At 43.1% G+C, this 25174-nt stretch overlaps 1 protein-coding gene across 1 annotated transcript in view; it reads left to right on the top strand.

Moving 5' to 3' along the window:
* Positions 1-19740, top strand: part of LOC109937303 (diacylglycerol kinase theta-like) — a 76252-nt gene extending 56512 nt beyond the window's left edge. The window contains exons 12-14 of the mRNA XM_048613755.1: positions 6719-6830; positions 11460-11612; positions 15668-19740. Coding sequence (XP_048469712.1) covers positions 6719-6830; positions 11460-11612; positions 15668-15808 — 406 coding nt within the window. The 3' untranslated portion in view covers positions 15809-19740. The remainder of the gene's footprint in view (positions 1-6718; positions 6831-11459; positions 11613-15667) is intronic.
* Positions 19741-25174: the final 5434 nt, after the last annotated feature.

Genomic DNA, 25174 nt, shown 5'->3' with positions numbered 1-25174 from the left:
CTGAAGAAGGTTAATACCTGAAAAGTTGACGGCTCCTTTCCTCCAGATGCTGCCTGGCTTGCTGTGTTCTTCCAGCCTCCTGTTTGTCTACCTCACACCTATAGATTCTGGCTTCCAGCATCTGCAGTCCTTATTGTCTTCTCTTCCTGGTCTCTGTTTCAAACTGGGCCAGAACCAAATCCCTGAATATTTGTGTTGAAAAATTCACTGCAAGATGAATAAGTAATGTATTTCCTCTCCCATCAACAGTCTGAAATAATGTAATTTAATTAAGTTGGACTTCAGTGTATGGTCCTAGTGACTGATCCCATTGCTGAATTAATAGAACTCTTGGTAAGGTTGTTGACTTGCTCGCCGAGCTGGTAGTTTTCGTTCAGATGTTTCATCACCATGCTAGGTGACATCATCAGTGGAGCCTCCGATGAAGCGATGTTATTCTATTCCACTTGGAATTTATACTGTCCGGTATAGCTTTGTATATGGGGTCCAATTCTATATGTTTGTTGATTGAAATATGGGTGGAGAACCATGCCTCTCGGAATTCCCGTGCGTGTCCTATGTTTGGCTTGGGCTACTATGGTTACTTTCTCCAAGTTAAACTGATGGCCTTCATTGTCCGAGTGTACTGATATTAAGGAAGGGTCATCGTGTCGTTTTGCTGCTAGCTGATGTTCATGTATTCTGATGGCTAATTTCCTTCCTGTCTGTCCAATGTAATGTTTGTGACAGTCGTTGCGTGGTATTTTGTAAACCACGTTCGTTCTGCATGTTGTGGGAATGGGGTCTTTAATCCTTGTAAGTGTTTGTCATAGAGTGGCTGTGGGCTTGTGGGCCACCATGATTCCTAGTGGTCTTAGGAGTCTGGTTATCAGTTCCGATATGTTCTTGATGTATGGCAGTGTGGCCAGTGTGTTATGGTGTACTGTATCCTCCAGTTGTTGACTGTTTAGTAGGCATCTGTGGATGAATTTGGGGTGGCATGGTGGCTCAGTGGTTAGGACTGCTGCCTCATGGCACCAGGGACCGGGGTTCAATTCCACCCTCGGGTGACTGTCTATATGAAGTTTGCACATTCTCCCTGTGTCTGCGTGGGTTTCCTCCGGGTGCTCCGGTTTCCTCCCACAGTCCAAAGATGTGCAGGCGAGGTGGATTGGCCGTGCTAAATTGCCCGTAGTGTTCAGGGCTGTGTAGATTAAGCGGGTTATAGGGGAATGTGTCTGGGTGGGATGCTCTTAGGGTTGGTGTGGACTTGTTGGGCCGAAGGGCCTGTTTCCATACTGTAGGAATTCTATGATTCTATGAATTTGCGGGGATGTCCGTTTAAGGCAAGGATCTTGTATTAGTATTCTTCCTCTTTCTGGCGTAGTTCTGGGGTGTTGCAGTGTGTCTTGGCCCGTTTAAATAGTGTCCTAATGCAGCTTTGTTTGTGGACATTGGGGTGGTTGCTGTGGAATTTGAGGATTTGTTCTGTAGGGGTTGCTTTTCTGTATGCTGAGGTTTGGAACTCCCCATTTGTCAGTCGTTCTACCTCAACATCCAGAAACGGAAGTTGATTGTTGGTTTCTTCTTCCCTTGTGAATTTAATCCCGGCGAATATGCTGTTGATGAGGTGGTGAGTCTCTTCTAATTTGTTGCACTTAATAATGACAAATGTGTCGTCTACGTACCGGATCAACAGTTTAGGTTGAATGCAGGGGAGTGTGGTGTGTTCTAGTCTTTGCTTGACTGCTTCTGCGATGTGTCCTGAGATAGGTGACCCCATTGGTGTACCCTTGATCTGTTTGTATATTTGACCATTAAAGACAAAGTGTGTGGTGAGGCAGAGGTCTAGTAATTTAAGTATGTTGTCCTTGTTGATGGAATTACTTAGGACTTATAGCAGAAGCAGTCATGCAAAGACTATAGAACACACCACCCTCCCCCACATTCAACCTAAATTGTGCATCCGGTACGTAGACGACACATTTGTCGTGGTTTACAAAATACCACGCAACAACTGCCACAAACATTACATCGGACAGACAGGAAGGAAACTAGCCATCAGAATACTCGAACGTAAACTAGCAGCAAAATGATACGACAAACTCTCCTTAATATCGGTACACTCAGACAATGAAGGCCATCAGTTTAACTGGGACAAAGTAACCATAGTAGCCCAAGCCAAACATAGACGGGAATTCCTAGAGGCATGGTTCTCCACCCGTACTTCAATAAACAAACATAGAATTATACCCCATATACAAACCCATACAGATCAAAACCGGAAATGACAGTACTCACCATAATGGACTGGACAGTATAAATTCCAAGCAGAGTCGGATAACATCGCTTCATCGGAGGCTCCACTGATGATGTCACCTAGCATGGTGACAAAACGTCTGAGCAAGAACCAGCCAGCTCGGCGAGCAAGTCAACAACCTCATCCCCAACCCGAGCTACAGATCTTTGCCAATGCTTTAAAGAACTATTGGTGATTAAAGCATACTTAAATTGAATTTTTTAAAATTCATTTGTGGGACATGGGTATTGCTGGCTGGCCAGCATTTATGAGTTATCCCTAGTTGCCCTTGAGAAGGTGGTGGTGAGCTGCCTTCTTGAATCCCTACAGTCCACCAGCTCTGGGTTGACTCACAATGTCATCAAGGAGGGAATTCCAGGATTTTGACACAGCAACAGTGAAGGAACGGCGATATATTTCCAAGTCAGGATGGTGAGGTGAGTGTTTGGAGGGGAATTTGCAGGTGATGGTGCTCCCATACAAAAACAGAAGTTGTTGGAAAAGCTCAGCGGGTCAGGTAGCATCTGTGAAGAAAAATCAGAGTTAACGTTTTGGGTCTGGTGACACTTCTTCAGAACCTGATGAAGGAGCAATGCTTTAAAAGCTTGTGTTTTCAAATAAACCTGTTGGTCTATAACCTGGTTTTGTGTGATTTTTGACCTGGTCCGACCCAATCCAAAACCGGCACCTCCACTCCTAGAAGGAAGTGGTAGTGGGTTTGGGAGGTGCTGTCTGAGGATCTTTGGTGAATTTCTGCAGTGCATCTTGTAGATAGTACACACTGCTGCTACTCAGCGTCAGTGGTGGAGGGAGTGCATGTTTGTGAATGTGGTGCCGATCAAGCGGGCTGCTTTGTCCTGGATGATGTCGAGCTTCTTGAGTGTTGTTGGGGCAGCACTCATCCAGACAAGTGGGGAGTATTCCATCACACTCCTGATTTGTGCCTTATAAATGGAAGGCTTTGGGGAGCCAGGAGATGAGTTACTTGCCATAGTATTCCTAGCTTCTGACCTGATGTTGTAGCTACTGTGTTGATGTGAGTCCAATTGAGTTTCTGGTCAATGCTGCCCCCAGGATGTTGATAGTGGGGGATTCAGTGATGGTAACACCATTGAATGTCAGGGGTGGTGATTAGACTGTCTCTTATTGGAGATGGTCATAGCCTGGTATTTGCGTGGTGTGAATGTTACTTGCCAGTTGTCACCCCAAGCCTGGATATTGTCCAGATGTTGCTGCATTTGACCATGGACTGCTTCAGTATCTGAATGTTGCTGAACATTGTGCAATCATCGGTGAACATCCCCATTTCTGACCTTATGATGGAGGGAAGGTCATTGATGAAGCAGCTGAAGATGGTTGGGCCTAGGACACTACCCTGAGGAACTCCTGCAGAGATGCCCTGGAGCTGAGATGACTGATCCCCAACAACCACAACCATTTTCCTATGTGTAAGGTATGACTCTAACCACTGGAGAGTTTGCCCCCTGATGCCCATTGATTCTGGTTTTGTTAGGGCTCCATGATGCCACACTCAGTCACATGCAGTCTTGATGTCAATTGCTGCCACTCTCGCCTCACCTCTGGAATTCACCTCTTTTGTTCATGTTTGAACCGAAGCTGTAATGAGGTCAGGAGCTGAGTGTCTGTGACAGAACCCAAACTGGGCGTCACCGAGCAGGTTATTGCTGAGCAGGTGCTGCTTGATAGCACTGTTGGTGACACCTTCCATCACTTTACTGATGATCGAGAGGAGACCAATGGGGTGGTAATTGGCCGGGTTGGATTTGTCCTGCTTTTTTGCGTACAGAACATACTTGGGGGCAATTTTCTACACTGTCGGGTAAATAGCAGTGTTGTAATTGTACTGGAACAGCTTGGCTAGGGGAGTGGCAAGTTCTGGAGCACAAGTCTTCAGTACTGTTGCTGGAATGTTGTCAGGGCCGGCAGCCTTTGCAGTATCCAGTATCTCCAACTGTTTCTTGATATCATGTAGAGTGAATTGAATTGGCTGTAATGCTGGGGACCACTGGAGGAGGCCAAGATGGATCGTCCACTTGGCACTTCTGGCTGAAATCGCTGCAAATGCTTCAGCCTTATCTTTTGCACTGATGTGCTGGGCTCTTCCATCAGTGAGGATGAGGATATTTGTGGAGCCTCCTCCTCCAGTGAGTTGTTTAATTGTCCACCACCATTCACAACTGGATGTGGCAGGTCTGCAGAGCTTAGATCTGATCTTTTGTTTTTGGGATCACTTAGCTGTATCCATCACTTGCTGCTTATGCTGTTTGGTGTGCAAGTAGTCCTGTTTGGTGGCTTCACCAGGTTGACACCCCATCTTCAGGTATGCCTGGTGCTGCAGGGTTGATCCCTTAGCTTGATGGTAATGGTTGAGTTGGGCAAATGCAGGGGTATGAAGTTACAGAATGTGCTGGAGTACAATTCTGCTGCTGTTGATGCCTCACAAATGCCAGTCTTGAGTTGCTAGATCTGTGTGAAGTCTATCCCATTTAGCACAGTGATAGAGCCACACAATGCGATGGACGATATCCTCGGTGTGAAGGCAAAACTTTGTCTCTATGAAAACTGTGCAGTGGTCGCTCTTACTGATACACTCATGGACAGATGCATCTGCAGCTGGCAGATTGGTAAGGATGAAGTCAAGTATGTTTTTCCATCTTGTTGGTTCCCTCACCATCTTCTACAGACCCAGTCTAGCAGCTATGTCCTTTAGGACACAACCAGCTCGATCTGTAATACGGCTGCCGAGCCACTCTTGGTGGTGGACATTGAAATCCCCCACCCAGAGTACATTTTATGCCCTTGCCACCTTCAGTGCTTCCTCTAAGTTTTGTTCAACGTGGAGGAGTATTGATTCATCAGCTGAGGGAGGATGGTATATGCTAATCAGCAGAAGGTTTCCTTGTCCATGTTTAACCTGAAGCCATGAGACTTGAGGCCTGGAGTCAACATTGAGGATTCCCAGGGCATTTCCCTCCTGACTGTGCCACCATCTCTGCTGGATCTGTCCTGGACATATCCAGGACTGGTGATGGCAGTTTCTGGGCTGTTGTCTGTAAGGTATAATTCCATGAGTATGACTATGTCAGGCTGTTGCTTGACTAGTACGTGAGAGAGCTCTCCCAATTTTAGCAATAGCCCCCAGATGTTAGTAAGGAGGACTTTGCAGGGTCGACAGGGCTTTTTCTGCTGTTGTCTTTTACGATGCCTGCATCAATGCCAAGTGACCCATCCAGTTTCATTTTTTTTTTTAAAAGGCTTTGCAGCAATTGATACAGATGAATGTGTTGCTAGGCCATTTCAGAGGGTAATTGAGAGTCAACCACATTGCTGTGGGTCTGTAGTCACATGTAGGTCAGTCCAAGTGAGGAGGCAGATTTCCTTCCCTGATAAGTTTTTGTGACAATCATTTCATGGTTATTAGTAGATTCTTAATTCCACATTTTTTAAAAATTCAATTCAAATTCCACCATCTGCCTTGGCAGGATTCAATGTTAACGTTTCAGGTCCGGTAACCCTTTCTCAGAACAGTTCTGAGGAAGGGTAACCGGACCCGAAATGTGAACTCTGTTTTTGCCTTCACAGATGCTGTCAGACCTGCTGAGCTTTTCCAGCAACTTTATTTTTGTTCCTGATTTACAGCATCCGCAGTTCTTTTGGTTTTTATGGCAGGATTCAAACCTGGGCCCCCACAACATTACCTGAGTTTCTGGATTATAGTCTAGCGATAACCACTAGGCCACTGCCTCCCCTGTTGTATCTAAATCCTGTGTTCGTTGTCAAAAATTACTGAACATATTTACCTGATTACTTGTTTCCAGTGGCCAGGGTATGTGTAAGGAGCAGTTCTGTAAAACTATTCCTATTGTTCCTTTGAGTAGCATTTTAAAAAAAATTCCAAAGATAAATATTTCGCAGACACATTACATAAATATTTAGAAATTTCCCCCATGTCATGACAGTCCTTTAGTGTGACTGCAGAACAGAGGTGACTTTATCATCTCCACATACAGTAACTGTAACCTGGGTTTGGTTAAATTGCAATGTATTAAATAATTTTTGAATGTATTCCTTCATATGAACTGAGAAGTGTCTGCAGCGTTTTGTAAAGTGAATATAAACTTCTGTGCTGCGAAAAGTAATTTTGCTTGTAACTCATGCTTTACACACACAGTTTATACAGAAGCAGTAGTGCTGAATATTCATGAGTACAGCAATTTATTACATTGGGCTAAATGACAAGCGATTTGTGCGAACTGTTTTTCTTGGGATATTAATATTTCACCTTAATGGTAACCATTGTGATCTTAAAGGTCTCTCTCTATATATAATATATAAAGTTTATTTTGTTTACTTATAAAGCCATGAGAGTTGTATTTTATTTCATTTATTAGAATGTGCTATCTGCATGACTTTTCACAGCTGGGGATCTGGAGCAGATCTGTGGGGATCTGACAGTGATGGTCGTTTTGAAAAACCCCGAATTGATGATGGGATGCTGGAAGTAGTTGGTGTCACTGGTGTGGTACATATGGTAAAAGCAAACTTTTCATTGTGTTAGACTGTTATGGAAACTCTGTTGAAGTTCAAAACAAAACTGAGAAGAGATGTTTACTCAATTGTTAGAAATACACGAGTCAAATTTAAAACCCTCAAGGGATGATGTTCTTGGCCTTTGCCTTCAAAAATTGCTCAGTTCCTAGTAGCAATTTTCAGGAACTAGGAGCAAGAATCTGAGCTTGACACAACGCAGTAAGATTGTAAATGAATTACAAAGAGTAATTTCACAGCCTTCTACCTCTTTATTTATCCACACGCTGTCTCAGATCAGCACCTGAGCCTCTGCGGCTTGTTTGTGACGTGTCTTCAGATTTCTGCCAATTACAGGCCAACAAATAAAAGCTGGACGCCTTTGTACTGTACCCCACTGTCTTGAAATGATGCAGAAAGCAGAATTTTGAAGTTCACTTATCCAGAAAAATTAGATGTAAATTTTCATGATTTGAAATCCCAATGATTCTAAGGCTGGGCTTCAGATAAAATGCAACTGTCGGGTTTGGTTGAGTTGGATGGGGATGTTTTGGAGTGGTAGGATCTGCTCTTGTACATTTTCTTTTCCTGTGGTTTAATTAACTAACATAAATGGAGATCCAGAGATAGTAAGAACTACAGATGCTGGAGTCAGAGATAATGCAGTGCAGAGCTGGAGGAACATAGCAGACCAAGCAGCATCAGAGGGGTAGGAAAGTTGATGTTTCGGGTTGGTTCGTCTCCCACTGATGCCACCGACCAGCAACTGAAACGTCAACTTTCCTGCTCCTCTGATGCTGCCTGGCCTCCTGTGTTCCTCCAGCTCCACACTGTTATAAATGGAGATCCAAATGTCTTCTATGAGCATGTAAATAGGGCTAATTAGGCACTTAAAAGGGAAGCTGTGTATGGAGGCAGGGCATGTTGGAAGAATTATGAGTATACTTTGAATTAAAATTTGCTTAATTGTCACGTATTCAAATGAGTGCAGTGAAAAGTGTACAAATCACCATTTATAGCACCATCTTGGGTATAAAGGTCCCTAGGCACAGCTTTTTCACTTACAGTTCTTGGAAAGATAGAGAAGTAAAAAAGTTCAGCATTGCAGACTTAAGAATAAGTTAAAAATGGAGGAAAAAAATATTCAGAACAACGGTTTTCCAACCCAGTCCATTTTGACTCCTGGCCTCCAGTTCACCGGGCCTTGACTCCAGACAGCGCCTGGCTTCATCTCAGTGTTCAAGAGGCCAGGAGATCGCTGTGAAATCACCTCGAGATCAGAAGTCCACGCCAGGCCGAGAGACTGCCACAGCACTGCCAAAGACCACCACACTGCGCCGCAGGGAGATGGCCAGGCCGGGCCGGGAGACCACCATGCCGGGCCGGGAGGACACCAGGCCAGGCCGAGAGACTGCCATTGTACTGCCCAATGACCACCACGCTGCGCCGCAGGGAGACCGCCATGCCGGGCCAGGAGGACACCAGGCCAGGCCGAGAGACTGCCATGGTACTGCCCAATGACCACCACGCTGTGCCGCAGGGAGACCGCCAGGCTGGGCCGGGAGACTGCCAGGTTGGGCAGGGAGGACGCCTCGGCAAGTCTGTGCTGAGGCTGGGAGGTTGGAGGCTGGGAAGAGCAAAGAGGAGGAGAAAAAGACGAGAAAGAAGAAAGTAAAGGAACGGAAGGAGTGGATGAGCTCCGGCTGAAGCATCCTACTCCACCACCAACTTACTCTTCATTTGTCTCTCAAGGCCATGACTGAATTTATGATTGGTGGAAGGATTAAGAATGAGGGGACACAGATTTGCAGTAAATCCCAAAAGAAACAATGGCAACATGAAGAAAAACATTTTGACTGTGAGTGGTTGGGATCTGGAATGCACTTCCTGAGAGTTTGATGGAATCAAAGAATTCAAAAGGATTTTAGACTATTACCTGAAGAGAGAGACTGTACAACTTACATAGAGGAGAGGAGAGGGGGTGATAACATCAAGTGAATTGTGTATTTGTACAGCCAGTGCAAAAATTATGGGCTGAATGGCCTCCTCCTGTGCTGTATTAGTTCTCAGTTTCAGTGATATTTTCTTCTTAGCTTCAAACAGAAAACCAGTCTATTTGTAAGGATTCAATGTTCTGCAGGACAAGTTTTATTTTTATTTGCCTGCTACAAGACAGGATGGAACCCAACACAACTGCAATATTTGTTTTAAGTTCAGACTTCTAATATCAAACCTCTGTGCCAGGTGGAACTGAGACTACTGCGCAATTAGTTTTCCTCATTTCATCTAGTGATGTCCCCCTGCACTACTTCCAAGTTCATCGTCTCCCTACCCCCAACAGCTCGCTTCTACCTCCATCCCAAAATCCACAAGCAGGACTGCCTGGGCAGGCCCATTGTTCCTGCCTGTTCCTGTCCCACAGAACTCATCTCTTCCCACCTCGACTCGATATTTTTCTCCCTTTTGCCCAGTATCCTCCAACTGACATCCCCAATTCTTCTGACGCTTTACATCTGTTTCAGAATTTTCAGTTTGTGGGCTCCAGCTGCCTCCTCTTTACCATGGATGTGCAATCCCTTTACATGTCCATTCCTCCTTTAGGATGGTCTCAAGACTCTCGGCTTCTTCCTGGAAAAAAGACCTGAACCGCCTCCAACTTGCACCACTCTCTTCCTCTATTTGGCTGAGCTTGTGCTCATCTTGAATAGCTTCTCATTTAACTCCTCTCACTTTCTTCAGGTCAGAGGGGTGGCCATGGGCACCTGCATGGATCCCAGTTATGCCTGGGGTACATGGAACATTCCTTGTTCCAGTACTATTCTGGCCCCCACCCCCAGCTCTTTCTCAGACATATCAATGATATAATTGCTGCTGCTTCCCAATCTCGCCCAGAACTGGAGAGGTTTATTAATATTGCTTCCAGTTTCCACCCTGCCCTCACCTTCACCTGCTCCATCTCTGACCCAAACCCTTCCTCGACATCTCAATTTTCATTTCTGCAGATAGGCTGGCCACCAATATCCACTACAAACCCACTGACTCCTACAGTTATCTTGACTATACATCCTTATACCCTACTTCCTGTAAAGACTGTATTCCATTCTCCCAGTTCCTTCATCTCCATTGCATCTGTTCTAATGATGCCAACTTCGACAAGGGAGCCTCCAATATATTAACCACCTTCCTCAGCTAAGGCTTCCCCAGCACCATAGTTGACAGGGCCCTCAGCCGGGTCTAATCCGTCTCCCGCACTTCCGACCTCACACCCCCTCTTCCCTCTTGTCCTTACCTACCAGCCCACCAGCATCCACATCTAGAGGATCCAGGTGAAGTAGCAATTTACCTGCACTTCACACAGTCTAGTCTACTGCGTTCGCTGCTCAACATGTCTCCTCTACATTGGGCAAACAAATCGTAGACTGGGTGACCACTTCACAGAACACCTACGCTCTGTCCACAAAAAAGAACCTGAGCTTCCAGTTGCCTGCCATTTCAACACACTACCTTGTTCCTTGGTCAACATCTCTCTCTCAGGCTTGCTGCAGTGCTCCATTGAAGCTCAGTGCAAGCTGGAAGAACAGCAACTCATTTTCTGCTTTAGAACTCTAAAGCTTTCTGGACTCAATCTTGAGTTCAGCAATTTTAGGGCATTAGGCACCTTCTTTCATGTCCTTACCTCAACCCCACACACCAGGCCTTGTTATCACACGGTCTTCTTTTACTCAAAACCCATTGTTAGCCACTAATAGTCCCCATTAGTAGCTATTCATTCTCCTGGGCTGATCATTATCCACTCCTTTGTATGTCCAACTGTTCTTCTCTCTCATTGGGCTCTATCTGCACTTATTGTTTACTCGTTAACCCCTCCCCCAACCCTATCTTCTGCATAAAAAAAGCAACTTACTGGTTACCATCAATTCTAAGGAAGGGTCACTGGACCTGAAACATTAACTTGATTTCTGTCCACAGATGCTGCCAGACCTGCTGAGCATTTCCAGCAATTTCTGTTTTCGTTTCTGATTTCCAGCATCTGCAGTTCTTTCAGTTTTTAATTGTTTTTTTATTTATTTATTGCTTCAATTCATCCCCATATCAATACTGGGTCACATGAACACTTGCGACCTAATGGTGATATCACCTGGAAACAAATTGCCCCTTCTCAGAATACTCCCCAGTTTCACTTTGGTTTGCAAGGGAATGTGGCACAAAAAGAAAATTCAGGCTTTTCTCAAAGTACAGGTATTATCACCGCTGCCTGAGAGTGTGGTGGAGGTAGATTCTTTTGAAGGTCTCAAAGGAAAGTGGGTAATTACCTGAAGAGAACGTGGAAAAATATGGGACTACATTGCCGTTGCAGAGAGTCAGTGCAGACACAGTTGGACCTACTAGTCATCTGCCCTGGACCCACTCCATAATTTTAAATTGTGCCTATCTACAGCGAACACCAAGGTAGTGCAATTCCTCTAAGGTTCTCTTGTTTGGGACAATGCTAACAGATTATAAAGTTTCTTCCTCAAACAAAAAATATTTTATTGTCTAAAATGAATGTCGATAAAATGCAGACAGCAATAGAGAATTGAAGGAAATAGCTGTGTATTGTTTCCATACATTGATGATTTGTTTTGATGTTTAGGGCCAGGTGCAAAGTGGTTTACGGTCTGGAATTCGTATTGCACAGGGGACATATTTCCGAGTCACGCTGCTGAAATCAATTCCTGTACAAGTTGATGGAGAGCCTTGGATTCAGTCACCAGGACATATTATAATATCTGCTGCTGGGCCAAAGGTATGAGGATGCAAGACATGGTTTATTTGGAGAAACCAGTGTTGAATAAAATGCTGCAGTTTAGATGAATGACAAAACGCGGGTGAATGGGATTATGGCCGACCTTTAAAAGAGTAAGAGGGGAATTTTATGTAATTGCTGTCTTAAATGATGGTTTATTGGTGCCAAGGATGGATTTTAAAAGTCTATAGATTGTAAAGATTTGGCTGTTGAAATTGTGAAAATGTTACTGCTGCTCTGTTCAAACTTGCTCACATTTAATCTTGTATATTGTTTTATGAAATTTATCACTAAGGGACAAGATGAAATGGTGACTGGTGTAGGGGGGGTGGCAAGTTACAGCTGGAGGGGGAAGACAAAGTGAGAGGAGGGTGGGGTCGGCGGGGCGAGAAGGGTGTGGGGCAAGAGGGGCGTCGGGACAGCAGGGTGGGGGGGTTGGGGACGGAGGGGCGATTGGGGGGTGGTGGGGATGAGTGGGTGAGGGGAAGATACTCTGGAACCCACTGTCTGTAAGAGTGATAAAGGCAGAAACCGTCATAAATTTAAAAAGTGTTTGAGATGGGGACACCAAGGCATACAAGACAATGGGCCAAGTGCTGGAAAATGGGATTAGAATATTTAGGTGATTGATTTTGACTAGCGCAGGCAGACATGATGAACCAAAAGACAATTCTCTGTGCTATAGATCTCTGTGATTCTATAGGGTGAAAGGAAGATGGGATCCGAGAAAGTTGTCATTTAGGGGTGATGATGGTGCAGTTGTACTGTCACTGGACTCGTAATACAGTGGCCCTCAAATATCCGGAAGGCAGATAAGGGTGGGGAGGGAAATATATCCTTGGTAGTGGATTTTCTGAAGAAGGGTCTAGGCCCGAAATGTCAGCTTTCCTGCTCCTCTGATGCTGCTTGGCCTGCTGTGTTCATCCAGCTCTACACCTTGTTATCCTTGGTAGTGGGGTCATGCAGGTGACAGAAGTGGCAGAGAATGATGCATTGAATCCAGAGGTGCTACACCTCCCCCTCTCACCTCCATCCCAGGCTCCAGGAAAACCTTCCACATTAAACGGATGTTCACCTGTACATCCACTAATATGGTCTATTGTATCCGCTGTTCCCGATGTGGCCCCCTCTACATCGGGGAAGCCAAGTGGAGGCTCGGAGACTGCTTTGTGGAGCATCTACAATCAGTTCACGACAAACGACAACACCTTCCAGTCGCGAACCACTTCAACTCCCCCTCCCACTCCTTGGATGACATGTCCATCCTGGGCCTCCTCCAGTGTCGCAACGATGCCACCCGGAAACTGGAGGAACAGCACCTCATATTCCGCCTTGGGAGCCTACAACCCAATGGACTCAATGTGGACTTTACTAGCTTCAAAATCTCCCCACCCCTGACCTCATCCCATGACCAACCCTCCCTCTCATCCCCGCCTGGTTGACCTGTTCGTCTTCTCTGCCACCTATCCGCTTCTCCTACCACTACTATCTGCACTCACCTATCGCCATCCCACCTACCTTCCCCAGCCCCTTTTATCCCCGACTCCCCGACCTGTCCGTCTCCTCCCCGACCTGTCCGTCTCCTCCCCCACCTGTCCGTCTCCTCCCACCTCACTGACCACTCCCTACCTGCACTCACCTATCATCATCCCACCTACCTCCCCCTCCCCCATTTCTGAAGAAGGGTCCAGGCCCAAAACATCAGCTTTCCTGCTCCTCTGATGCTGCCTGTCCTGCTGTTTTCATCCTGCTCCACACTGTGTTATCTCCAACAACACTCAAGTAACTTGACACCATCCTGGACAAAACAGCCCACTTGTTGGGCACCACATCCACAAACATTGACTTCCTCCTCAAATGAGGTTTTGTATCAGTGTGTGCTATCTGTAAGATGAATTGCAACTCTTCAACAAGGCTTCTTGGACAGTACCTTCCTCAGATACGGAAGTATTCCATGTCCAAATGCAGCAAAATCTGGACAATATCCAGACTTGGGTTGACAAGTGCCAACTATTATCATCCCAGCAGATTTTCTTTTATTTACTCATGGGATATGGGCAGTACTGGTTGGGCCATTCCTACTTGCCCTTGAGAAGATGATGAACTGCTTTCTTGAGCTGCTATAGCCCATTTGATGAAGGTAGATGTCATTAGGGAGGGAATTCCAGGATTTTGACCCAGCGACTGAAGGAACAGTGATATATTTCCAAGTAAGGATTGTGAATGGCTTGGAGGGGACCTTGTAGGTGTTGTTGATTTTCATGTATCTGTTGCCCTTATTGTTGAACAAGTCAGATCCCAATACTGAAATCAGGCTTGATATGTGATCTTGTTTTTTATTTTTGCTTTTAATGAGGTGGTACTGAAAATGCTGCAGATTTGGTTTTAACAGTAAAATATTAGTTTACTATGCATAAGAAATGAAAATCAAAATAGAATAAACCAAACTATCTACACATAACACACATTTTTAAAGATATGAAAACATACGGTAAGCTACGATCCCATTAGTCCCAAAAGCCCCGTTCACAGTACTTAAACACCAGAATGAGAATTCTGTTTTCTGTCACACATAGGGTTTGATTTAGCTATGGTTTCAATTCCCCAGTCTTGAGAATTTGTTGGCCTGTTCCTTAAATCTTCATACAATCAAGATTAAACTTTCTGAGCTTCAAATAACTCCTTCAGGGTTTTCATGAAACACTTCTGATCTGGAACTTTCAAACTAAACTCCTTACAACAAGATATGCTATTTAAACAATTTCAAACTATCTTCTCTCTTTCTGCTTGATACATGCAATATCATCTAGGAACCCTGCAGAACCTTTTTCCTTTCAAAGCTATGGGTGTTTCCCTTAATCAAAAAATAGAAATCAATCCCTGACCTTCCAAACTAGAGCCTAATACATTTTACCTTCCTTGCTTGTAAAATTCTCCCAATGTAAACAAAGATCCATTACTTCCAAGAAGTTTTTCTCTCTCACTGTTGAACATGATTCCTCTCACACACTTGCAAGTTAATTATTAAATCCCTTCAGATATATTGAAAACCCTTATGCCAATAGTTCAAATTCTAAAGTTCCGAGTCAAAAATAAATAATATTATTATACATTTAAATGACACACCTTACATCTCACAAGGTAGTGAAAAAGGCATTTGGCATGTTTGCCTTTATTGGTCAGTGCATTGAATATAGGAGTTGGGATGGCAGTTGTACAGGACATTGGTGAGGCCACTTTTGGAATACTGTATTCAGTTTTGGCTTCCCTGCTATAGGAAAGATGTTGTTAAACTTCAGAAGAGTTCTGAAAAGATTTATGAGGATGTTGCTGAGGTTGGGGGGTTTGAGCTTTAGGGAGAGGCTGAACAGGCTGGGGCTATTTTCCCTGGAGCATCGGAGGCTGAGGGGTGACCTTTATAGAAGTTTATAAAATCATGAGAGGCATAGATAGGATGAATAGCCAAGGTGTTTTGCCCAGGGTAGGGGAGTCCAACACTAGAGGGCATAGGTTTAAGATGAGAGGGGAAAGATATAAAAGGGACCTAAGGGGCAACTTTTTCACGCAGAGGGTGGTGCAGGAGCAGAATGAGCTGCCAGAGGAAGTGGTGGAAGCTGGTACAATTACACCATTTCAAAGGCATCTGGGTGGATATATGAATAGGAAGGGTTTAGAGTGATAGGGGCGAAATGCTGGCAAATGGGACTAGATTTATATAGGATACCTTGTCTGCATGGATGAGTAGGACTGAAGGGACTGTTTTCCTGCTATATGACTTTGACTCTAAATAACATACAATGACAATTGCCAACACAGTTTCAATCTTGTCCCTTGACATTTAGCAGCATTATTATTGCTCAACTGTCACCATATGGTCCTATTGAACCATGAGCAGAAGCTAATTACCAGACTCCTTGAGGTAATCCAAGTCAACTGGTCTCTGTACAGGATGCAAAATATTAGGACAGTGCTAAATATTCGCATTTGTTGAGTGAAAAGGAGATTGTTTCAGTTCTATGTTCTACATATTCTGAGCTCCTGTAATATATTTTCAGGTTCATATGTTGAAAAAATGTAAACAGAAGCAGAAGAAGCAAATTGGGAGCTTCAAGGATGTAAGAGCAGAGAGTCTGGTCAACTCAGAAACAGGCAACCGAGGAGTGATAACAACAGTTTGGAAAGGACTTGCAGTGTGACCATGAAAATCAAGAGATTATTTGCTTAACCATTTTAAGATTGCAACAGTTTGCAATTAAATATTTTTGACATTCATTTGCACATCTTTGTAGCAGTGTCTGATATTGCAACATTAGTGGCCTCAAACAGGTGCCAGAATAACAGTTAAATGATTTAACCAAAACATTCTTCCATGTTCAGTAGGTTAACAGTAGAATTGCTATCAAAATAACGGCCGATAAACAGAGAGATACTTTTTTTTAATGTGCGGAAAATGCCTTAATGTTCCCAAGGGCCTATTCTGAACTGAAGTTGACCTGAGTATTGGCTTTCACTGTTGTCAGTTTCGAGCTCTCCTGACCTATTCCACTTGCATCATTCAGCTAAAGATAGACTCTGAATGAGCAAACATTGCATTAGGGGCCAGGTACCATGTGTATTCCAAACTCTTACTGCTAATCTCTTATTTCAAAACATTACCCAAATTTTGGATTAGTGTGTGATCTAATTCAGATCCAGATATAATCTCTTGAAAAAAGTTTAGATTCCTACAAATACTCACTGTTGACATCTTTCAGTAGAAAGACATTCCAAGTTATTTACTTCTGATTTTTTTTAATGCAGAGAGCAGATATGTTTGAATTTGTTAACACAGAATAGTATGGCTACAGATTACTTTGAAATAAATATTTTGAGAGAGAAAATAGTTTAATGCAAAGAGAAGTGACAGTTGTGGGTGATATAAAGTTCAGGGAAATATTGCATTTAACATGGAAACAGTGACATATTGGTTCCCTATCTGTTTGGTCCATACCATTGTGATTAGGCATTAAAGTCATCCTTCAAGAAAATAGATTTAACATACGTTATTCCACTGATTCTATAAAATATAAATAATCAATATATTGGTGAATTAACCTGGCAGTATACTTGAACAGAAGTATGCAGCCAACTTGCTCCTACTTCCTTGAGAATTTCAGATCTAATTTAATCAAACTAGTTTTTCTCTAAAGTTGCGTTTAGACGCACTAATCAAGTTAAGTTGTTTCCCTAACCAGCTGTGTGCAAAATATTTTGAATCTTATCTGAGGAATTTTTATAATTCTTTACAGCCAGTACCTCTCTTTGCCATTTGCATGTTACTGTACTATAACAGGTATTCGTGAAACGTGCCTTACGTTTTAAATACAATGCCATTGTGTAATAGTTAAAAGTAATATTTTACCTCAGGAATTAAGTTGGGCAATATTAATTTTCTCATTAAGTGTTAAGCATAGCTTTATAAAAGCCATATAGTATTTATATCAGCTGAGTGAAATAAGCCATTCAGATCTGCTTCCTGATTTGAAGATTTTGTTAGTCACACATTCACTAAGTGGAAACTTTGCTGGATACTCATGTCCTGAATGGAAATCACACTAATTCTTTTACTGAATGAGCAGCAGGTCCTTTGTTGATATTTTGTCCAGCTAAACCCAGTGTTAGTATCCCAAAAGGTGACTATTACTGATAATAATATTATATCTAAAATATTAATAATATATAAAGATTGATCTTACAAATTGCAATGTATACTTGTATGAGGCTGGCAGTATCAAAAATGATGTTTTCAAAAAGCTAATGTGACAATTTTGGTTCTTTGAAAACTGTAAGCCAGTGAAGAGAAACATTTAACTGATGTAACATCACAGGCTTTAAATTTTGATTTGTATTAATGCATGCCACCCAGATTGAGAATAAAATCTGTTTCGGGAGATTTAAGCATGAATCTGTTGTAATAAATATCACCACTATCACAATTGACATTGTTAAACCTTTTAGGGAGAAATGTAGGGGCCATTAAACAATCATATTGAAGATGTATATTTTAATAATACAATCCTGTTTAATTCAGTTCACATCAGACAGAACTAAAATAACATACTGCATCTTACAACAAATTTGACTTGTGTCTAGATTCCTTATTCACCTTAATTTAAGTTTCTCTAGCTATAGGAAAGACTATGATTAAGAATAAATTTCCATTTAAGTTGGATTCAGAATGAACTGTGGTTTAATTTTAAAGTTTGTACATTTGAATTCTTTCTTCATTTTCGACTCACGTTGCTTCTACTTTTTCTATGAACTGCCATGTATGTAGCTAAATCAATGAAAACTAAGTTCTTCGTTAGGTGTTACTGGAATGATTAATCCTAATTAGCAATTCGCAGTAAAGCCAGTGTTTTACAATTTTCCACGAGAAGAATATTACAAGAAATTGACTCTTTCCTGTGATAAAAGCCAGGTTTAGCAGTTCTTTTGAGCTGCAGTGCTTCTATTGGCGAGAAACTGTAGTCATTGGAAAATATGAACATTTTTTGTTCCAAAGCGTTTACATTTTAAAATTCTACAGTTATATTTTGATAAACATGCGTTTTGAAAAATATTGGTTACATATTTGTACGTTTTGATTTGACAAAAGCAATTTTATTTTGTTATGCTGTTTAATGTGGATTGACATGTACTAATGTTTTCAGTTTCCTGGGAATAATACTTGTGTAGCAACTTTTTGTAGATACACAATGATATTGGTTTGCTAGTTTATAGTACAGCACTTCATGAATCCAACACATTTTTGTAACTACATACTCACCAACTCTCAATTTGATTTTGGAGATTGAGTATTTACTTACCTCCTCAGTCTTTCAGGATTTACACATTTTTCTGGGTTAAAGGGGGAAAAAGTTTTTTAACTGGCAAATTAAGAGAGGCAGCTAACACCTTGAGTTCAAACTAAAAAGCTTGGGGATGGGCCTGTTTTTCATTGATATCAAAGTTTGTAATTACAACAACCAGCAACCTAGCTGACAGTTTTAACTTTGTGGTTGCTGATTTCCTGGATTGACCTAAACTTAGCATTTTGTTTATGACTTGATTTAAAACATCTGGGTAACATCTGCCAACTTGACTCATGAATCAATTAAAAAGCTTGAGATTGAGACAGAGAGAGAGTTAGTAAATCTTCCCTCATCAAAAATTCACACATTTTTCCAAATATTGATATGACACTTCTGCATCACTTTTATTTTAGAAAAATGACTCCCCTTCTCCATAGCTAGATGTAGCTTTACTGTTGTAAGATGGCTACATCACAATGAAGTTTGTGTTTATTATGTTCAAGCATTAAACAGTAAATGTAAAACTATGCTTCACTGTTGTAACTAGTACCAGATACTGTTGTTCAAAATTGAGATTGTTTCCATTGTATCCCTATACTTTTAATGTGATGCCATATTTTACATAGAAGCTGTCATAACTTAATCATCTGTCGGATTCTGCAGGATTATAAAAAAGGTTATTGAAAAGTTAAACAGAGCACATCTCTAATCAAAGTACTATTGTTTTCCATACACAGATAGTTTTGGTGTCAGGTAATGAAGTATTTTAAACAGACAGCTGTCAGATTGGTAGCAAATTCATTTTTGCTTTCTTAAACTGCTGAAATCCAGTTTAATGCGTTCAGTTGTTCAAACTTTTTCAGTTTGTATGTTTTAAATACCTGTTAAAATAAGTGTGAGATATGGACATACTTACTGTTTACTGGTGATAATTTTATCCTTGTTTGGCTTATGTAATGTTAGCTTCATATAATGTTAGTTTTCAAATCTGTTTTGTAGACCAAAACCATTGGGAATGTTTCTTGTACATAATATGTTGTGTTCAATATGGTTAATATACTGTACAAGTATTGACTTCGTCAGATTCTCCTCATACTACTATTAATTGCTGTGACTTAGTGCTCTGTTAATATACAGCAGTGGTGTATATTTTGATATTAGAGTAAATGGGTTACTGTTGTGTTTTTAAAAAATTGCACTGTCAAATAATCAATTATTTTGAATGTAATTGTGTTCAGTGAAAAACCAATGGAAAGAACATTTTCATCTAAATAAAACTGGGAATTATGAAATTATTTTATGAAACAAAAGTTAGTGAACATGCAGTAATTAAAACAATAAAACTTATTTAAGACTGTAGATCATAAGATATGGGAGCAGAATTAGGCATTTGGCCCATCGAATCTGCTCCACCGTTCAATAGTGGCTGATATGTTTCTCAACTCCATTCTTCTGTCTTCTCCCTGTAACACTTGATTCCTTTATTAATCAAGAACCTATCTATCACTGTCTTAAAGATACTCAATGAGTTAGCCTTCTGAGGCAATGAGTTGCACAGATTCACTACCACCTAGCTGAAGAAATTATTCATTTCAGTTCTAAAGGGTCATCCCTTCATTCCGAGGTTGTGCTGTTGGTCCTAGTTTCCCCTATTAGTGGGTGAGCTCCTGCATCTCTGTAGACATTGAAAGACTGTTGGTTGAGCTATGGCATTATTAATGGATCTTTATGCTGGACTTTGGCATAACACCAGTGCAGTGTCATACCAACAAGAGCTATGATCACTGTAAGTGCCTGAACTCCAGACCAAGGTGTCTGGAACACAGGGTGATTGTGAACAAGGCGAAGGAAGGAATGCAGATCAATCAGACCTTCTTTATGAAGAGGACCTTCCTGGGTTAGTGTCGGTTTCAAGCAGTGGATAGTTTCCATCTCCAGGACTTTGCCAATGGGACTATTTTGATGTGTCATGTGAGTATCTCCTGAAGGTATTTGGGGAGAAAGGAAGTGAGGGTCTTTTGTCTGTCCTGTTTGTGGTACCACTGTTTTTCCACCCAGTGCAGAGGAGCCGGTTTGTTACAATCCATATGTACAACCTCCATGTCCTGGCAAGTGTCCTGACCTTCCTAGGAAGGTATGTACAACGTGAAGGAAGCTGCACCAAATGCAGTGGGCCCCTTTGGAATCTGGAATAGCTAGCGGCAGGTCAAGCTGACCCTAAAGGTGGTCACCAGTGTGAGTACCCTCCAGCTTGGGGCACATATGCACCAATGGCCAAAAGTGGCAACAGAAGTCGTGGATTCCAAAAGAACAGTAAGGCATCATCCTCGAATAAGACAACTGAAAAAAGGGACAGTCAGAAAGATGGCAAAGCTTGTAGAAAAAGATGCTCCAAAGAGTGATAAACCAACTGAACCTCCACCTGAGTCAACAGAGAAGACAGTGAACAAGCAGGGATGTGACAGGTGTTGAGGATGAACAGCAAAAGGAAAACCCTTCAGACAAGGTTCTGGTTTCCATCAGTTATTTTCTAATTTTTAAGTTGTTTGAATCACCCCAGATTCCTGGTTTGAGGCACTGGACTTATTTAGGGAATGTGAATTGAAGAAGGCAGTAGACAGGTATTTCAGGGCAAAAGAATCTGCATTTATTAAAAATACAAGTTAAGTATAATACAAGAAATATAGGTAAATGCAATGTACAGAGGACAGAAATATTATTAAATACACTATTAGCTCAATCAAAAGCTATAAGAACCTAAAAACAACAGTTTTAATTTTTTAAAATTCCTACCCTTGAAGTCCCAATGCACTGTCACCAACCACCTTCCTGCTTGCTTGGCTGAGCTTTGGGGTCTCGGGAGTTTCAGCTCACCACTGAAGAAAATGTGGTTTTGAAATATGTTTGACATACCTGGAGCCTGGATGAAGACGTCGAGCTGAGTATGTTTTTCAATTTGGTTTGAGTCCGCAGATGTGGTAAGGTGCATATTGGATGTATTGGGTGAGTACCTGTTTTTTTTTTTTCCCCTTTCAGCTAGTTTTGTAGACCTAGTTTTCACCTCAGGATGTGTCTGAGGCCTAGTGGTGTTGGTTGGGTCGGTTGGTTTTTTGGAGTTTGTCAGTTCTTGGATTTGCTGTTTGTGGTCGGTTGCCGTTAGTTCCTCTGGTTCAGATTAAGCCTGTGTCTGGTAGCTCTTGCTCAGAAGCACTAAGAACATTTTTGGATTACTTTCATCAATGCAGTGTGGAGTTGGAGGAACACAGCAGGTCAGGCAGCATCAGAGGAGCAGGAGAGTCGACGTTTTAACCTAGACCCTTCTTCAGGACTGGGGAGGGGAAAGGGAGCTGGGAAATAAATAGGGGGAGGAGGGGTGGGGCTGGGATGGTGATAGGTGGATGTAGGTCGGAGTTAGTGGGAATTGGTCAGTGGGAAGGCTGGGACAAATAGGTGGGAAGGAAGATGGACAGGTTGTGTCATGTCAAGGAGTCGAGAGGAAGGGTTGGTCATGGGATGAGGCTGGGCGTGGGGAGATTTTAAAACTGGTGAATTCCATGTTTAGGCCATTGGGCTGTAGGCTTCTGAGGCAGAATATGAGGTGTTGCTCCTCAGTTTGCATGTGGCATCATTGAGGCACTGGAGGAGGCCCAGGATGAACATGTCACCCTGGGAGTGGGAGTTAAAATGGTTTGCAACCGGAAGGTGTTGTTGATTATAGCGTGCAGAGCGCAGGTGCTCTGTGAATTGGTCACCGAGTCTACGCTTGGTTTCACCAATGTAGAGGAGGCCACATTGGGAGCAATGAATACAGTAACCAGATTGGAAAATGCACGGGTGAAACTCTGTCGGATATGAAAGGTTTGCTTTGGGCCTTGAATGGAGGTGAGGGGGGAGGTGTAGGGCAGGTGTAGCACCTCCTGCGGTTGCAGGGAAAGGTGCGGTGGGTGGTGGGGTTAGTGGGGAGAGTGGAATGGATGAGGAAGTCACGGAGTGAGTGGTCCCTACAAAAGGCAGATAGGAGTGGGGAGGGAAATATATCTTTGGTGGTGAGGTTAGATTGTACATGGCGGAAATGGTGAAGGATGATTCGTTGGATGTGGATGTTGGTGGGATGGTATGTGAGGACTAGGGGGATCCTGTCTTTTTTTTGGCGGGGAGGGGATTTGAGGGCAGAAGTGCGGGAAATGCAAGAGATGTCGTTGAGGGTTTCTGGGATGTCCGGGAGTGAAATGCTCCATCTTGGGAGCAGCTGCGGCGGAGGCGGAGGAATTGGGAATATGGGATCGCATTTCTTGCAGGAGTGTGGGTGAGAGGAGGTGTAGTCTAGGTAGCTGTGGGAGTCGGTAGGTTTGAAATAGATGTTGGTGCTGAGACGGTTACTGGATGGGGAGACAGAGGGGTCCAGGAAGGGGAGGGAGGTATCAGAGATGGTCTAGGTGAATTTGAGGTTGGGGTGAAAGGTGTTGGTAAAGTCGATGAACTGTTCAAGCTCTTCGTGGGAGCATGAGGCAGCGCCGATACAATAAACAATGTAGTGGAGGAAGAGGTGAGGGATGGTGCCGGTGTAACAGTGGAAAAAGGACTGTTCCATGTGTCCTATGAAGAGGCAGGCATAGCTCATAGCCCATAGCCACCCCTTTGTTCTTGGAGTTGCTCTTGGAAAATAGCTCTGTCAGGTGAGATTGAGGCCTGCAATTATACTGATTGTAGGCCCCTTATTTTCACACCAAATCTGTGCTTTCCATTGTGTTTGTGGTGTTCTTTATGAAGTCAATTGTTTTCCTAATTGTTAAGAGTACATTGAACATAGAACAGTACAGCACCGTAAAGGCCCTTCGGCCCACAATGTTGTGCCAACCTATTATCCTACGAAGTTCAATCTACCCTGCATACTCTACATTTTACTATCCTCCATGTGCCTATCCAAGAGTCGCTTAAAAGTCTTTGTACGTATTGTACATGTGAATGGATTTCGATTGAAGTTGAATGTCCAGTAACTCTGTAGGCTTCATATTGTTTGTGCTAGGTAGCCTGAGGTATAAAAGCTGTCTCGGTCGAGGGTCTGTCAGGATTGGTTGATTGCTCTTTCAGAGAGGAGGTGTACATTGCTCAGCATGAAATTCCAATAGTCCCAGACAGAAATTCCCATTCTGCTGCCACTGTTGTATGTTTGCTGTAGCCTCAATCCAGGGTTTTGCCTAGTATTCTGGATATTGGAAAAGTCCAGGGTCTTATCCAGTATTTCAAACGATGGGGATTTTGCTCGATCCTACAATAGGGCTACCACAGGCCAGCAGCAGAGTGGAAAGAAGTTCGACGAAGAATATACCAGTGACTCCTCTTCTAATGAATACGTATGGGAGGATCGCCATAAACAGAAGAGGTAAAGCACCAAAAGGAGGAGGAGATGGGCCTCACCTGATACAGAAACGCTGGACATCGTGAGGGACCTGGTGAAAGCCCACCTCCTAATGTCAGTAACCATGAGGTACCCATCACAGCACAGCACAGCACCAAAAAACCGGAACCAATGATGCTTTGAACCAGGAGCAGAGCGTAACAACAGCTCTGCTCAATTTGGGACAGGATATTAAACTAGACAACACCACCCTCCACACCTCCCCCTTCACCCCCCCCACCCCCACCAAGGGAGGAACACGACAGCTACCTCTGTTCTACTAAGATGCAACAGTTCGTCCAAAGCACAGAGAGGCAGGAACTCACCCAGTGACAGGACTTGGCTTAAACCTTAATTGGACTGTAGCAGGGCATGAACAATTTGGCCGTCCTTCAATAGCTCCCACTGCTGCTGCCAACACCCAGGCCAGTTGTTCTGGCTGCTGACTTCAACTGCATCATCGATGGAGCTGGACAATTCAGAAGGGCTGACAGCAAACTGGATGCCTCGCTGCATGACATCTTCATCACCCTTGCAGGCAAAACACAGCATAGATACACCTGGTTGTGGCCAGACAGATCTATCCGTCAGCACTTTATTGCCCAGATTATTTTTAACTGATTTCAGATTTCACCAGTGAGATTCAAACCATGGTCCCCACAATATTACCCAGATCTCTGGATTAACAGTCCAGTGATATCACTAGGCCATGGCCTCGCTAACTGTATGACACAACACCCACAGACAACACAGCCTCCCAGTTGTTCCAATCCTCCATCACAGAGGTCCTAGACAACAGTACATGGGAGATCCTGCACTAGCTATTATCTTTTGATAAGCTGATCAATACCCTCGAGACCTCCGAGAACAGTAAAACCTCTGGAAGCAATTGCTTACTGGCCGAGTTGTATTCGGCTCTGTGGGACATAGTTGGCTAGAACCTGCTGGAGATGAACAACAGTATGTTCCTGGCAGGCAACATGTGAACCCATGAGGAAGGGTATCATTACCATCATCTACAAACGGAAGGAGGAGAGGAAGTAAATTAGAAATCGGTGACTAAGTTCACTGCTGAATGCAAATTACAAAATTCTGTCTAAGGTTATCACCAACTGGGTCAGGTCTTCTGTGGGATCGGTGATTCACCCTAACCAACCCTGTGCTGTACCAGGCAGGACGATTTCGGAGTATCGCACTCCTCAGGGATATGATTGCCTATATGCAGGACAGGGCTGGACACCTGCCTTAGCAGCCTGGACCAGGAGAAGGCTTTTGACATCCCACTGACATGTGGGATGTGCTCTCAAAAATGGGGTTTGGGGAGAGAATCT

This window comes from Rhincodon typus, chromosome 1 (assembly GCF_021869965.1).
Source record: "Rhincodon typus isolate 14 chromosome 1, sRhiTyp1.1, whole genome shotgun sequence".
In the NCBI taxonomy this organism is placed as follows: domain Eukaryota; kingdom Metazoa; phylum Chordata; class Chondrichthyes; order Orectolobiformes; family Rhincodontidae; genus Rhincodon; species Rhincodon typus.
The sequence above is the reverse complement of the archived record's forward strand: the minus strand, read 5'-3'. Positions and strand labels throughout refer to the sequence as shown.